The sequence below is a fragment of the Myxocyprinus asiaticus genome, chromosome 34, assembly GCF_019703515.2.
Source record: "Myxocyprinus asiaticus isolate MX2 ecotype Aquarium Trade chromosome 34, UBuf_Myxa_2, whole genome shotgun sequence".
In the NCBI taxonomy this organism is placed as follows: Eukaryota; Metazoa; Chordata; class Actinopteri; order Cypriniformes; family Catostomidae; genus Myxocyprinus; species Myxocyprinus asiaticus.
In genome coordinates, this window is record NC_059377.1 from 42,542,633 (window position 1) to 42,559,645 (window position 17,013).

At 38.2% G+C, this 17,013-nt stretch overlaps 1 protein-coding gene across 3 annotated transcripts in view; it reads right to left on the bottom strand.

Annotated features, from left to right (window-relative positions):
* Nucleotides 1-8,156: 8,156 nt before the first annotated feature.
* The window catches only part of LOC127425242 (RNA-binding motif, single-stranded-interacting protein 3-like), a 37,989-nt gene continuing 29,132 nt past the window's right edge, over nucleotides 8,157-17,013 (bottom strand). For all 3 annotated transcript variants that reach the window (XM_051670987.1, XM_051670986.1, XM_051670988.1), the window contains exons 8-14: nucleotides 15,998-16,041; nucleotides 15,411-15,507; nucleotides 13,760-13,810; nucleotides 13,448-13,561; nucleotides 11,709-11,792; nucleotides 10,077-10,186; nucleotides 8,157-9,978 (exon numbers count right to left, since the gene is read on the bottom strand). In XM_051670987.1, coding sequence (XP_051526947.1) covers nucleotides 9,975-9,978; nucleotides 10,077-10,186; nucleotides 11,709-11,792; nucleotides 13,448-13,561; nucleotides 13,760-13,810; nucleotides 15,411-15,507; nucleotides 15,998-16,041 — 504 coding nt within the window. In that variant the 3' untranslated portion in view covers nucleotides 8,157-9,974. The remainder of the gene's footprint in view (nucleotides 9,979-10,076; nucleotides 10,187-11,708; nucleotides 11,793-13,447; nucleotides 13,562-13,759; nucleotides 13,811-15,410; nucleotides 15,508-15,997; nucleotides 16,042-17,013) is intronic.

A 17,013-nucleotide genomic window follows, 5' to 3' on the forward strand; every position in this document is an offset into this window, starting at 1 on the left:
TGGAATGTGAAAACATTTTGGTGAATTATTAGTTACTTATTTAAAATAATCAAATATTTTATTCATATTATTGGACTTACTGTAAAAATCTCATTTGTAGTAGCTCAGTCTATTAACTGGTAACCTACTACAACATTTGGAATGTAAAAGTGTACTTAACTCGCACGTCAACTGAATGAGTGATTGGACGCCACCTGCGTTTAATAGTGAGTGGAATTTTCAGACGGTCCCTTAAGTATGCCAAGCAATAAAAGCGGGTATGAGAAACCGAATATCTAAAAAAATATCGAACCTTAACTAACTTAACCCCACTCTGGGAGCTTAGGTGTGAGGGATTTGCTCATCATGGAAATTATCTGCGCATGCACCACTTATAAATGAATAAAACAAGAAGGAGACCTGTGAGAAGATATTTGGCATACAGAGCGAGGAATTAATCTTAATAAATATCTTAATAATGTGTGTGTGTTAGTGTGTTTGTGTGTGTGTGTGTTAGTGTGTATTAGTGTGTTTATGTGTGTGTTTTAGTGTGTTTGTGCGAGTTTGTGTGTGTTTGTGTGTATGTGTTAGTGTGTTTGTGCGTGTTTATGTGTGTGTTAGTGTGTTTGTGTGTGTGTGTGTGTTAGTGTGTGTGTTTGTGCGTGTTTGTGTGTTAGTGTGTTTGTGCGTTTATGTGTGTTAGTGTGTTTGTGTGTGTGTGTTAGTGTGTGTGTTAGTGTGTGTGTGTGTTAGTGTGTGTGTTAGTTTATGTGTGTATGTGTGGTGTGTTTGTGCGTGTGTTCGAGTGTGTGTGTGTGTTTTAGTATGTGTTAATGTGTGTGTGTTTGTGTGTGTTTGTGTGTTTTAGTGTGTGTTAATGTGTTTGTGTGTGTGTATGCATGCTTATGTGTTTTATGTGTGTTAGTGTGTTTGTGTGTTTTAGTGTGTGTTAGTGTGTGTGTGTTTGTGTATTTGTGTGTGTTAGTGTGTTTGTGTGTGTGTGTACGCATGCTTATGTATTTTATGTGTGTGTTTGTGTATTTGTGTGTGTTAGTGTGTTTGTGTCTGCGCGTGCTTATGTGTTTTTATGTGTGTGTTTATGCGTTAATGTGTGTGTGTGTGTGTTTGTGTGTAGGCACTGTGTCTGACTATTTGATGAGAGAAATCGCTCAGCTGCAATAAACATGGTGAGTTTTGGAGAATAAATGGTAAAGACTAATTCATCTGAACAATTAAACAGCAGAGAACTTTTAGTCATTGAGGAAGAACAGACGACGGTGCAGGTTGACCAATCAGAAGAAAGGGCCGTTTCAGGCCACACCCATATGTGCGTATCAAATAATATAGCCATATATTAGTGAAAACAAATAATCAAAACGTGTCTTGTCACTATTTTTCCAATTTCCTATTTTTAACTTGAGCATTAAATCGAAATTACGAAAAACAAGTCATTATTTGTTTAGTTTTTTATATTGGTTTTGTAAACAAATAATGAAACAAGTCGTTTTTAGTTTTTCCGATTTTGAATTCCTGATTGAATATGAAATGAACGAATGATGCACAGATTATGACAGAATAATTTTTGTCAAATTGGAAATAACTATTGGAAATGTTGTGATTTTTTTTCTTCTAAAAATAACAGGTTTAACGTTGACTGAAATTAAAGACATTGTTATTTTTAATATTTATATACAGTTCTTGACATTGAACATTTGACTGGCAAATTCCATTTATGAGCATAGAGATATTGACAGTGCTGTTGTTTATGTGGGATAAGACACTCTCAACTAAAATATCACTGCACCATCTGTATGTTAATATATCTGAATGTGTTGAAAGGGCTTTGGAAGTGGGTGTGCTTGCAGACATTCTGCTAAAAGAGTTTCATTAGATGATTTATGGCAGTTGACTTTAGATGAAAACTTGTGGAATAATTTAGATGCTGATGTCACAAATCTCTCCTGAAGTCTCAAATACACTCAATTATTTCATGCTGTAGTACTCTCTCTCTCTCTCTCTATGAGGCTTTTGAATGAAGAAATATCCTAAGAAGTCAGTTTTCAACATGGTTTACTATATTTGTGAAAACAATTTCTAAAAATTGCATTCACAAGTATAGCTAAACCTGTACACCCATTTATTTGCACACACTCATACATATTAGGTTGGCTTAAAAAAGCTAAGTGCTAAAACATGCAAGCAGAGCCAAACAAAGTGAAAATACATGCTAACGACACCTAGGTAAGAGCTAAAATGTGCTAGCAACACCAAGCTAAGTGCTAAAACGTGCTAGCAACATGCTAACACATGCTAGCAACACCTAGCTAAGTGTTAAAACATGCTAACAATGTCTAGCTAAGAGCTAATACATGCTAGCCTAAGTGCTAAAATGTGCTAGCAACATGTTAAAAAAAAGCAACCATAGCCGAATAATCCAATGAAACCAAAATCATAATATTAAATCAATCAGTTTGAAGGCTATTTGTAGATGTAACCATTTTTTACTGCTTTCAACCACTTGGGGGCACTGTCCTGAAACTTCACATAATAACTCAGGACATGATTATAAGGTGAAATACCAAGTTCATTTCAGTTGGCCAAAGCGTTGCCAAGAGATTGGATAAAATTCTGTGTGGCGGCTTCACGGCAAATTCATTGATGCGTTGTATGAGAGTGGTTCGAGATCTGAAAAAGCTCTTTTTTTATTATTTTCTCCACAATTTGGAATGCCCTATTCCCAATGCACTTTAGGTCCTCATGGTGGCGTAGTGACTCGCCTCAATCCGGGTGGCAGAGGACGAATCTCAGTTGCCTCCGCATCTGAGACTGTCAATCTGCGCATCTTATCACGTGGCTTGTTGAGCGCGTTACCACAGAGACATAGTGCATGTGGAGGCTTCACACTATTCTCTGTGGCATTTTCGCACAACTCACCACGCGCCCCACCGAGAGCGAGAACCACATTATAGCGACCACGAGGAGGTTACCCCATGTGACTCTACCCTCCCTAGCAACCGGGCCAATTTGGTTGCTTAGGAGACCTGACTGGAGTCACTCAGCACACCCTGGATTCGAACTCGCGACTCCAGAGGTGGTAGACAGCGTCTTTACTCGCTAAGCTACCCAGGTACCCCTGAAAAAGCTTTTGATACATTTTTGTCATGAGTGTCTCCAGATGATACACACCAAATTTTGTGCGAATCAGATGTACAGCCTAGGAAGAGTTCGAATATGTAGGTTTTCAATTACATCCAAGTATGGTGGACCATGGCAAACTGGGTATCACCATTCTCGGCATGACCTAAATAATCTAAAGAGAGCAGTCACAGGATGATAGGTCAAGTTAACTTTCGTTTCAGTACACCAAAGCACTACAAAGATACAGTTTAGTCAATCAAAAAGCTTTTGATTCCTTTTTGGCACCAGTATCCCTAGATCAGTGGTTCGCAACCCTGTTCCTGGAGGCCCCCCAACACTACACATTTTGGATATCTCCCTAATCAAACACACCTGATTCAACTCATCAGCTCGTTAGTAGAGACTCCAAGACCTGAAATGGATGTGTCAGATAAGGGAGATAAACAAAATGTGCAGTGTTGGGGGGCCCCCAGGAACAGGGTTGGGAACCACTGAACTAGATGATACACAACAAATGTAGTTTAAAACAGACATACGGCCTAAGAGTTAGAAAAAAGTAGGATTTTCAGAAAATTTAAAATGGTGGAAAATATAGTGGGGAGAGATTTAAATGATGCGACCCATTGGGACTCGGCATGGGATCAGAGGAAACAATTATGTTGTTTCTAGGCCTTACGGTTCAAAAGTTATTGGCATAACCATAAGTGCAAATTTGCACTCTTAGTGGCTGTAGAGGGTTTGAGTTAGAAACTCCAAATTTGCTATAGTTGATATTCAGACTATTTCCTATCAGTGTGCCAAATTTCACAACTTTCCTCCAAAGGATTCTTTGGGCTGTCATAGACTCCCAGCCAGAACAAACATTTTTGATAGCCATGCTGCTTGATTGGTTCAAACAGAATTTCCAATAAAAATGACTTAAAATGTGAGTTCCTAATGACCATTATTTTTAAGCCCCTCACCTTTCAGGCCTTCCAAACCTCTCACAGTGGATTGTAAAGTCTCTGAAAGGAATAGGGATGATCACTTCTGAATGAAACACAACCCGAGACAGAGAGCTCCTTTCAAATGAGCCAGTGCAGACATTCATTGTTTACGTCATTTGATTTCTGAATTTTGATATTGTGGCCGAATCTTACATAACACAAACCCAGCCAACAGTACTAATAAAACTACAACAGAAACCAGAGAGAGAGAGAGCTGTGTTCCAAAAAACACACATGACAACTAAATGTTGTCATAACTACAGATATTTTACTCTGGCCCCGTTTCCACCTGGTATTATGATGTGTCTTGGGTGATCTGATCACATGTGGTCAGCCCTAAAAACAGGTCTAAAGGGGGTCTAAAACGTTTTGGGATCGGATCACAAAAACCTCATAGGAATGTGGTCAAAAATGCATGTGACCAGATCACATTTGAGGTGTAAACGCTAATCTGTCCTGTATGCGTCTCGGCAGCAGTGAAGCATCGCCCCTTCACCTGTCAATCAACCACTGCGCTAAAACAAGAGTTTAAACTTTGCAGTTTACAAGCGGCTTTAAAGGAAATAAGCATCCGATTGTAAAATATATAAAAGCAGATACATACACAATCATGAGAGCTTCACGGATCTTCTTTAGTGTCTGAGATCAACACAGATGACTAGCACGAACACCTGAAGCTCCTTTAACACAGGTAATCCACTAAAATAACAGATAATTCTGCTTGACATGTTGTGTTTGTGCTTAGATTAAGTTTCAACCGCATCTGGGAGAAACAGCACGCTGTTTCTTTCACACCTTCTTTGTCTTTTCTGACTTTATTGTGCTTTTTTATCATGCAGTAGCACACTGATATAGTGACTGATGTGTGTCGTCATGAAACAGAGACCCTCCCCTCCAAATCTGAACACAAGTGGTCACAGGAGATACATTTAAGTGACCAGGTGTAATCAGCGATGTGTCTCACCTGACCACATGTGATCAGATCACCCGAGATGCTTTCCCAATATTCCCCCGTCTGCTGTTAATGGAACAAACAGATAGTCCCGCTCCCAACTCATGGCATTGGTTGAGTCGATGTTGTTGTGTCGGGTTGTTTTAAAATCCACTGGGAATAGCACTCCATCCGGGCACCTTTGACAAAGTAAATCCAATATACTTTGATGTGGAACACACTAATCGTAATTTTGTAAAGTACTGAGGACAGATAATATGCTAATTGTAATGCAGCCTACCTATGTCAGAGTTAGACATCATTCATTTCATCAGAGCTTTTTTCACCAATAATATTTCAATCCAGAGGTTCTGGTGTTGATAAAACAGGATACAGATTAAATCCACCAGTACAAAACACCAGAGAGAGATTCATCTGTGTTCCCAGCAATTCATCATCATTTTATTCCAAATCACTTCGTATTGTGCACATTAATGTGGCTTTGCGTCCTCTGGGTTTAAATGAATCACGTTATTGTGGCATCTGTGGCGCTCTGAACTGATCTGCGACATGTGTTTCGTGTTTGATCATTGGCTGATTTCTCGTTGTAAGTTCCTGCGTAATGATGAAGAGAGTTCTGGAAGTTTGAGAAGCTTTAACTAAAGCCACATGTGGACAGATGAGACTTAAAAGTAAAACTGACTCCTCTGAGTTTGGATTCACATGAGCAGTTAATGGCGAAACACATACGGTAGTGAATCGTAAGGTATGGGTAAGAGTTTTTTTGTTTTTGTTTCTTAGCCACATTACATTTAATGAAGAGTGTAATTTCTCCACTTGTAGCGTCACCAAAGGCAATTGTGAAAATAATATTTCCTGAGAAGTCCCCATTGTCTGCAAATGTTGCGGTGTTAAGCTGACCAGAATGCTCAAACTGTGGAAATACACACAAAGCTGAACCAGACAAACCGTCACCATGTGATGCAATCATCATTCCATTAAAGGGTTAGTTCATGCAAAAATGAAAAATCAGTCATTGTTTACTCACCCCTGTGTTGTTATAACCCTATATGACTTTCTTTCTTTTTCTGAACACAAAGGGAGAAATTGTGAATAAATGTTGTGTTCAGTGATGTCATACAATGGCAGTTTATGGTGACCATCTCTTCAAGCTTCAAAAGAACACAAAAGTATAATTCAGAAGTCTAATAAATTATTCCATGAGACTCATGATTGTTATGAAAGTGTACGATAAGATTTGGTGAGAAACAAACGAAATCTAATTTATTATTTAGTGAAACTCTTGACTGACGGATGATCTCCTGTGTGCATTCATGAGTCTACACGCAAGCTTTAGAGCTCTTTGCACAAGAGCAACAGTAGTTACATTGCCACTCGCGAGGTGAGGCATTCAAGCGAAAACTTGTTTTGTTTCACTTCAACAGGACCACCAGCGATATTAACAACAGAAAACACAACATGGCTGCACACAAACCAGACAACAGAACTTACAAAACTTATGAAAAATAGATGTGTTTCTATGCCTAGCCTTATTTGTTTGAACCAGAGACCTCAATCAAACAGAGATCGCTTGGTTTCTATATTTGGCGTCAGGGCAGGCAACCCCATCTGCTATGAACTGGCACCAGTCACAAATCATTCTGATAATATTATATTGAAGCCAGCATTTCACTTTCCGGTTAAAACTACTTCATTTTGGCTGAGAATGTTACCGATAAAGAGCGCGGTTCTGCGAGTGCTCATGCCGCTCTGTCAGAAGCTTGCATCTCGATGAGCATACACACACAGGTTCAAAATGGAGAAGAGGTGACAGACATTCCCGCTCCCTCCACCTTTCTCTCTGGTTCTTTCACTTCACTTTCAGTAAGCATGTCTGACTGTAGCATCTGGGTGTGTATGTGAAGCTACCTTCAGCCTACCATATCACACTGTTTGATTGGGGATCTGGTTAAAGAAAAATAAGGCTGGGGGGCCTGGGTAGCTCAGCGAGAATTGACGCTGACTACCACCCCTGGAGTCACGTGTTTGAATCCAGGGTGTGCTGAGTGACTCCAGCCAGGTCTCCTAAGCAACCAAATTGGCCCGGTTGCTAGGGAGGGTAGAGTCACATGGGGTAACCTCCTCATGGTCACGATTAGTGGTTCTCGCTCTCAATGGGGCGCGTGGTAAATTCTGTGTGGATCGTGGAGAGTAGCATGAGCCTCCACATGCTGCGAGTCTCCGCGGTGTCATGCACAACGAGTCACGTGATAAGATGCGCGGAGTGACGGTCTCAGAAGCGGAGGCAACTGAGACTTGTCCTCCGCCACCCGGATTGAGGTGAGTAACTGCACCACCACGAGGACCTACTAAGTAGTGGGAATTGGGCATTCCAAATTGGGAGAAAAAGGGGATAAAAAAAAAAAAAAGGCTGGGCATAGAAACGCATAAATTTTTTGACTATGAACTCTTCAGACATGTTTTGGAAGTTCTGTTGTCTGGTTTGTGCGCAGGTATGTAGTTTTCTGTTGTTAATATCGCTGGTGGTCCTGTTGATGCAAAACAAAACGAGTTTTCGCTTGAACGTCCCATCTCGCGCCTGCTGCATAACTACTGTAGCTCTCGTGTAAAGAGGAGTAAGGAGATCAATGGTCGGTCAAGTGTTTAACTTAATAATACATTAGATTTCAGGTTGTTTCTCACCAAATCTTATCATATGCTTTCATAACAATCATGAGTCTCATGGAATAATTTATTAGACTTCTGAATTATACTTTTGTGTTCTTTTGAAGCTTGAAGAGATGGTCACCATAAACTGCCATTGTATGACATCACTGAACACAACATTTATTCACAATTTCTCCCTTTGTGTTCAGAAAAAGAAAGTAAGTCATATAGGGTTATAACAACACAGGGGTGAGTAAACAATGACTGAATTTTCACTTTTTGGTGAACTATCTCTTTAACGATTCTTTTAGTTCATCTGAGCAAGAATATACAGTGAAATAAGAAATGCAATTCTTTCTGGATTTACTACCCACATCAGCCTGTTACCAAATGAGATGATTAACCTTCATATTTGAACAGATCTTCCAAAAGGTGTGTTTATTTTATTAATTCATTTTAATTCATTTTTGTAAAATACAACTAATTACAACAAACCTCAATGTACTGTCAACAAACATCCATTATTTCTCTCCTTTTAAATCCACGTAACACAGTAAAAATTATTGGTTCATTTCGAGACATGACTCGAGGGGACTGTAGGACAATATAGTTCTAGAGATTGCTTTTGGAGATTATTTGAAGGACAAAATATCAGACTGATTGGTGATTTTTACCTTATCAAATGCTCCTTTTTTTATAAACTGAATCTTGCAGGCACAACTCATAACCATACTTAAAGAGCAAAATAATTCAAACATAAGGACAAAATGTGACAACTATTCGGCTGTCAAGTTTAAAATAATGAAACTAAATCATAATAAAATCATGACTAGCAGCACTAAAATCTGCAACATAAAGTCTTTCCATCTTTGGTTTAGATATGTTTGTCCACGTGCCGCATTTCAATCACAATAATGAAAAATCTACAGATATATCTTCTATTGCTTTAAACTGCTAAAGTTACACCATAATCCCCTATAAGTCCAACACGCCGTGGTCTTCAAATCTCTTTTTTTCCCTCCCAATTTGAATTATTCCTATTTTTAATGTATCAAGCAAAGCAAGCTAACAACATAATACACAATGGGGGTCTGGGTATCTCAGCGAGTATTGACGCTGACTATCACCCCTGGAGTCGCGAGTTCGAATCCAGAGTGTGCTGAGTGACTCCAGCCAGGTCTCCTAAGCAACCAAATTGGCCCGGTTGCTAGGGAGGGTAGAGTCACATGGGGTAACCTCCTCGTGGTCGCGATTAGTGGTTCTCGCTCTCAATGGGGCATGTGGTAAGTTGTGCGTGGATCGTGGAGAGTAGCATGAGCCTCCACATGCTGTGAGTCTCCGCGGTGTCATGCACAACGAGCCACGTGATAAGATGCACGGATTGACGGTCTCAGAAGAGGAGGCAACTGAGACTTGTCCTCCGCCACCCAGATTGAGGTGAGTAACCGTGCCCACCACGAGGACCTACTAAGTAGTGGGAATTGGGCATTCCAAATTGGGAGAAAAAGGGGATAAACAAAAATAAAAAATGTATCAAGCAAAGCAAGCTGACAACATATTAAACTTCACAGAAAAAAGTTCTAATGTAAAAATAATAATCGAAAGTTACAAAAAACTAAAATTAACAAATAAAATACACTGTAGACAGGCATGTTGCAGCAAACTGCTGTACTTCCCTCAATATAAAAAAATGTTGTTAAAAGTAAAGATAAAATCGGTGACAGGAAAATTCTTCAAATGAAGAAAAATCTGATAGATGTGCCTTGAAACAAGGGCGTCAGTCATCATGATTTATACATGATTCCAAGTGAAATATATATATATATATATATATATATATATATATATATATATATATATATATGAAAAGGCTATATTCAACACAAAATTGTATTATAAATTCATACAAAACTAACATATGACAAAAATAAATAAATAAACAACATAAAGATGAGATAGCTTAACATCTGAGGAAGGTGATCAATATAAACCTCATTTATCCACACTATTCATAGTTATTTTTGATGAAGTTTTTGAAGAAAGCATCAGTCCAACAGACATAAAACACAAATAAACCTCATCACCTTCACTGTCGACGCTGCTAAATGCTTCAGTCTGTTTAGTCCAGGTTGGAAATTATTTTCCAAATTCTATTTTCTTCTATTTTTGGTGCTGAAGTCACCTTGAAGTTCATTCCTTGCCCACGTGTTCAGTGCCGAGCGTCTCGTTTCTATCAGAAGGCAACGGTTACTTACATTCATCCCCTCAAGATGTTATCTGACAAGAACACAACGAGAAAGAGAAAACCGTGAGAATTAACTGTAACGAACAAGTAAACGATAAAATCACAACATGCTTAAAGGTGTAGTGCGCACTTGGTGTGGTAGGAACAGGGTTGAATATGGTCACTTGTTTCCATGGTGATCTGTTGTTGTTGTGGAGCGTGGCCTTCCTGTGAGGAGGGAGCCGCTTCTGTTGCTACAGCCTGAGAACAGGAAGTGACATCATCATAATTCCATGCCAAATCAACCAAATTTCAGAAATGTCCCAGACTGAATTTTTTTTTTTTTTTTTGATACTTTTTTCTGAAGATAGATGAACATAAATGATGATGAAGGCCAAAATATTAAATGCAATGGAGTAATCCATTATTTTGTAAAGGTGGCGTCAAAATGACAATTTTCGGCTATGATTTTGGAGTAAAACGACAGGTCAAAAACATAACTTTAGAAAGGTGTCAGCGTCTTTATTTTATTTTTACACAGAGATAAGTAGATCTATTACTAAGATCAGCTGACTTCAGCTCCAGCTGTTGCATTATATGCCAATGGTAAGAGTCCAAAAATGGGAAAAAACACTTTTTTTGTGTTGTTTTTCCAAAGTTGGCGTGTCTATAACTTCAGAAGTATTAAAAATATCTTAATATCCTTTTAGATTCTGGTTCAAAATAAACTTTCCTTTTTGTATCTTAAATTGGTAAGCCCTATATGGTTAAACCCCAGAGATATGAGGCTCTCAATGTGGCTCCATCTGTAAATTTGACACAATTTTCAATGGTCGAAAACCAAACATGGGTCACATGGTAAAGTTAGTTTTTCTTGTCCAACTAAAAAAAAGGTCTGAAATACAAATAATGTTGAAACTACAGTAGAAATGTGCCTTTATTTATTCACATATAAACAATAATGTCAAAATTAAGATTTTCAAGAGCCAGGGAACTCTAGTTGAACTGACTTGGAATTACACTATTAGAGAAAGTCTACTTGAATGTTTTAATAAACATGTCAAATTAAAACATGACAATAAATATACTGTTTTTGCTCAAGTGAAGCTAAAAAATTTTTTTTCCCAGCCGAGTCCAGGTACAGCACAATCTTAAGCAATACGACCAGTTGATGCTTTTGCCAAAAAAGGCGATTAGGGTCTTAATATAAAAGGCGGGACTTCCCTTCTTATACTTGCCATATTGAGTGTTGCAATTTCTCCCATTCGTTTTCTACAAATGGCCCGTCTCCTCCTCAAACAGTCTGAACGTGACAAAGTCTGAGGTGACTTGAGATACTGTATTTCATCTAACAGCTCAGATTGAATGATTTTTCGAGACTCAATAGTTATAAAGTATTGTGCCCCTTTCATTTCTGCATATTTAACTCTATACTAAGGCCACGTCCATATGAATACATTTTCGTTTGAAAGCACAGTACGTTTACATGCACAGTTATAATCGAGCTACAGCGTGTATATGTGACACAAGGCGTAATCGAATATTTCAGCAATTCCAGTGTTAAGGACATGACATCTGTATGTATAATCAAACCCTCACAGATTCAGATATCGTTTTTACAACGGTATGCATGAATGATTATGGTATTGTGCTGTGTTTTTTTAATATAGCTACAACTGCATTATAATTATTGTATTAGTGTGGGACTGGCCTAGGAGTACACCACTACCTTCTGCACATGTAAAAATGGTTGCGTGTGTGTGTGTGTGTGTGTGCTATTTACCTCAACTGGTAGTGTAGATGGAGGCGCAGGTGTTAACTGATGGATGAATGTTCCCTGCATATGAGCCACTGGAGCTGTAATGTACTGAAACACACAGATCAGAACTGAATAAATCACATGTGTAATTCTCATGCTGTTCTACAGAGGGCACCCAGAGTTATCAACAGAGTGTATGTGTGTAATGGATGGTTCAGTTCTCTCATAGACCAGCACTAATGAGAAGGGTCATGGGTGATTAACTTCCTGAACTGGAGTCTAGCGTAAACAACACTGCCACAACACGGATGATTGACTGCATGCATTTAGCATCTTTTTAAAATAAAGGCCGACTTTTGCCCTGCCAACAGTTTCACCGGCCCAATCGCAATAAATTATTATTATTTTATTGTTTTTATTTTTACACACTATATATATATATATATATATATATATATATATATATATATACACACATCTCATAAATCTCATTAAATGTTAAGTTTTCTTCATACATTTTTTAAAGGTTTTAAATTGTAATAATAGCTGGAAATTATAGAGCTATAATGTATATAATATAATGACATTAATTCACAAACACAATGTAAAACAGCAAAGACTATCGTCAAGTTATTCTAGCAATTTCAGCCAAAAACTCAACTGTGCTAGACATTAATGTGGTGACAAGTTTAAATTAGGGCTAAAAAAAAGTACTGAATTAATTTAATGATATGCAGATTAATTAATCGAATTAATAACATTTATAAATGTTGCAGAGAAGGGCCGCCAAATAACAATAATGCAATATAGAATGATTAAATAATTATATTTAAATAAGTATAAATATAATATATATTCTACATATAATCCCAAATTAAAATGCATTATTGTGGCAGACGAGTAAAGCACTGATATAACATTATAAAAAGTGGCTTTAGAAGTAAATATACTGTTTATTTCTACATTATTGAAGCCTATCATTAGCCTACAGTCTACAGCAACTGAATACTTCAAACTGTCCAAAATACCGTAGATTTATTATAAGAGCTTTTCTAAAGACGCACCTGTGTCAGACGGACCGTTGTGGAGCGTCTCATTTGGTTGCTGTGCTCAAGTTAAACCTAGTTTGAAATGTAGAAAAACACATCTGGAGATATCTGCATTCAGGTTTGCTTGAGCGCAAGAACGCGTCCTCATCCTGTGCTGTCACTGGTGTCAAACCTGAGTGTGTTTGTCTATGCAGCTGGAGTTTCGCTTACTGCCCCCTGAAGAAACAGGTGGTGCTTCAAGCTTGAATCGCTCAGATGGAAGGAATATTCCTCATTACACTCCGGGGACATGATTAATCGTGTACATTTTTTCAACATAAATTTTTTCCCATGAATAATCGCACTGAATTAACGCGTTAAATTGACAGCCCAAATCAGTGGGTTTTGCAACAACAGCGTACAGTATATCACAGAAAAATAAATCTTTAAGATTGCAGAGCATAAAAACACAGAAGCGGGCCATCCATATTGTTGAGCCCTTGATTCACATCACTCTGTTGTGCATTTCTTGTAGTGAATATTGTTAAAAGACCTCATTGAATGATTGGACAAGCACTTTTTTTCCCCGGTGTTGACGCATTAGCTATTGAAGGTTTGGGCAGGACATGCAAAGAGGATTTTAATGGACAAAAAACATCGTCTGTGCCTGTTTGTGCACATCAATGCTTTTGGTCTGTATGTACAGAAAGAGTAAGACTGTATATATTTATTCACATTAGCAGTAGATCCCAGTGTGAGCTGGTTCATATGTTGTGTGAGCGGATTCATCACAGCAGCTGGCGGCATGGATACAGTCGTGTGTCCTAATGCCGGAGTTATGACCGCACCCTTACAGAGACACAGACAGACAGAATTATAAAAGTAAACAAGTGTTTACACAATGCCAAATGGTTAAACCCCATTAAAACCTCATCATATTCATAATTCAGCACAAACGAGCAAAATAAATGTTAACTGTTATGCAAGGGCTCCAAGGATGAAAGGTCAATATTGAGGAGAAAGGTCAGAGGTGAGAGGTTGACTTACTGTTGGTTGCATAACATATTGCTGCTGTGGCATCCACGCAGAACTGTGAACCTGTGAGGAACATAAAAACAATGTTCAAAAGATATTTCATGTAATTTACCTGAAGGACACAACAAAGAGAGGGATATATTTGGGCTAAATCACATTGTGCCACTAAAGACATTTCTGAGCTGGGATACAAAGCAGGGCTAAAGTCATATTAGGTCAAAAATTTAGATATTTTTTTTTTTAACTAATTGAATGATACATTGACCAAAGTTCGTGGTTCAATGACATGACATTCTTTTTTTTTGTTACCCGGATATATTAAGTCATTATTCTTTAAAATACATTTAAAGTGGAATTCACACAAAACAATGACTTGATGAACATGTTTATAATTTATAAGTTCATAGTCATTTTGATATTTTTTTCGAAAGCTCAGAGTTAAGAATGTCATGTGGTTGAACCATTCAGAGACAGTATAAAAAAAGTCTCATTAAAAGCTGAAATTCTTGAAAAAATAAATGTTGCAGCTTGGAATAAATTTTACTATCATTTCTAAAAAGATAAATAAAAAAAAAGATGAAAAAATAAGCTGTGAAAAATTAAACAGTGAAACTATTTAGTTTTAAAATATTAATATATATCTATTATCCAGGGTTGTGGACTCGAGTCGCATGACTTGGACTTGACTTGGAAAGACTTTATACCTTTTAAGTTTTCTCCCCTTTTTCTCCCAATTTGGAATGCCCAATTCCCAATGCGCTCTAAGTCCTCGTGGTGGCATAGTGACTTGCCTCAATCCGGGTGGCGGAGGACAAATCTCAGTTGCCTCCGCGTCTGAGACCGTCAATCCGCGCATTTAATCACGTGGCTTGTTGAGCGCGTTACCACAGAGACGTAGCACGTGTGGAGGCTTCATGCTATTCTCCGCGGCATCCATGCTCAACTCGCCACGCCCCCCACCGAGAGCGAAACACATTATAGCGACCACAACGAGGTTACCCCATATGACTCTACCTTCCCTAGCAACCGGGCCAATTTGGTTGCTTAGGAGACCTGGCTGGAGTCACTCAGCACGCCCTGGATTCAAACTCGCGACTCCAGGGGTGATAGTCAGCGTCAATACTCGCTGAGCTACCCAGGCCCCGTTTGAAAGCTTTTTTGAAATTAATGATTACATTTGAAAGTGATAAATGATTAAGCAAAGCTTTTTAAATACCTCTTACTCGATGGTTACACCGCGTGACATTTTTCAAGTCATTAAATCAATTCTTCTGTATAAAATGATGTAAATGTTTTTCGAAAATGTATGAAACCAACATGGACACAAAGATGACTTGATTCATGTGTTTTCAACTAGATTTTCAAAACACTTCTCATTTTTATCACCTCAGACAACCTTATTTATCAATGACCCTTTTGCTGTTGTGTTTAAAAAGTCTTTTAGATGAATATTCATATTGATCGCCCGAGCTCTTGGGAGAACACACGATCTGTACAACACATGATTAATTTGATGAACACATGCAGACACTGAATGCATTAATGTACTGCAGAAGATCTCACAGGTGAGTGTGTGTGTTTGACAATAACTCTAATACATGTCACTACAGTGTTAAGAAATCTCAAGCGTCAATAAAGGTGAATCACACACACAGATGCTCACCTGATATGTAGAAACTGGGGAAGCGGTGATAAATGGACTGATAGAGGATTGTGCGATCATTCGGTTTGTAGTAATACTGTATGGAGAAGAGTACAGCCTACAGGGAGAAATATATTACATCTTAAAATAGAAACAGAGCTAACAGACTATAAACAAAGGGTTGGTAAGACAGTGTACCATCACTATCTGCCTCAATCCATGAAGTAAAATGATACAACTCCAAGTTTAAGTCTATAGAAGGCATAGAATCACTTTGTATGATGAAGTCGTTATTCACTCTCAAAATCAGTGATCAACTCCTGTGATCAGAGAATGAATCAATTACGTCGACTATGTCAGTATTTCATTTCAGAGTGAATTTGAGTGAATGGCATCTTAAATTGTTGCCTGTTCATCACACAAAGCGACTGTTTGCCTTCAATGTGATGCATTGGGTCATGTTGACTACTTTTATTGTGGTTAACGGTGGGTTTTTTTTTCTTTATGGCGCTTGACAAACCTGAGTTTCACTTTTATTATAAAGACGTGTGAAAAATGTGTAATAAAAAGGTTTTCCTTTAGTATTTCACTTCATATGTGAGACATACCCATTCTGCATGATAGCAGGGTCATATGTGAGAGTCATTCCTGTCTAGAGAGAGAGAGAGAGAGACAGAGCAATTAACACACAATGACACGCTGACAGTGTGTGAAGAGCGGCTGTAATCGCTTTGACATGTTAAACTGTCAGACCTCTGAAGAGTGTATTCTACTGCTCTGTAGGTCCATATAATGCAAGTGAATGGAGATCAGCACTTTAAAGCTCCTTTAACTACTTTAAAGTAGTTAAAGTAATCCATATGTCTACAGTGGTTAAATGAATGTCTTCTAAAGTGATATGATAGGTGTGGATAAAAAACAGATCAATATTTAAGTCCTTTTCACTATAATTGTTTACTTCCGGTCGCTCTCCAATGCACGTCAAAGACGGGACTCGGTTCCCTCCGCCTCTCACGTGACGTAAAAGCGCTGACATGTTCGAATGAAAGCAAAACCAATTAAGATTATAAACATCATTCTCTTGCGTGACTTCCTCGCGTGAACATGCCAACACGATTATGTCAAGCAGGAACAGAGTCCCTTCGTGGACGTACAGTAGATCGGATAGCGACCGGAAGTAAGCAATTATATTGACCTAACTATTGATCTGTTTCTCACCCACACCTATCATATTGCTTTAGAAGACCACACTTTTATTATGATGGTCTGTGCTTATTGGAGCTTTACAGTGCTGGTCACCATTCACTTGCATTGTATGGACCTACAGAGCTGAGATATTCTTCTAAAAATCTTCATTTGTGTTTTGCAGAAGAAAGAAAGTCATACACATCTGGGATGGCATTAAAATAAATGATGAGAGAATTTTCTGTTTTAGGTGAACTATCCCTTTAAGCATATAATAAATGAAGTATATTTGATATATGAGCCTAGAGTCGATTTAGTTGTTTACACTGTACATTTAACACATTTATTAAAGGGATAGTTCACCCAAAAATGAAAATCCTCTCATGATTGACTCACCTTTAAGCCATCCCAGATGTGTATGACTTTCCTTCTTCAGCAG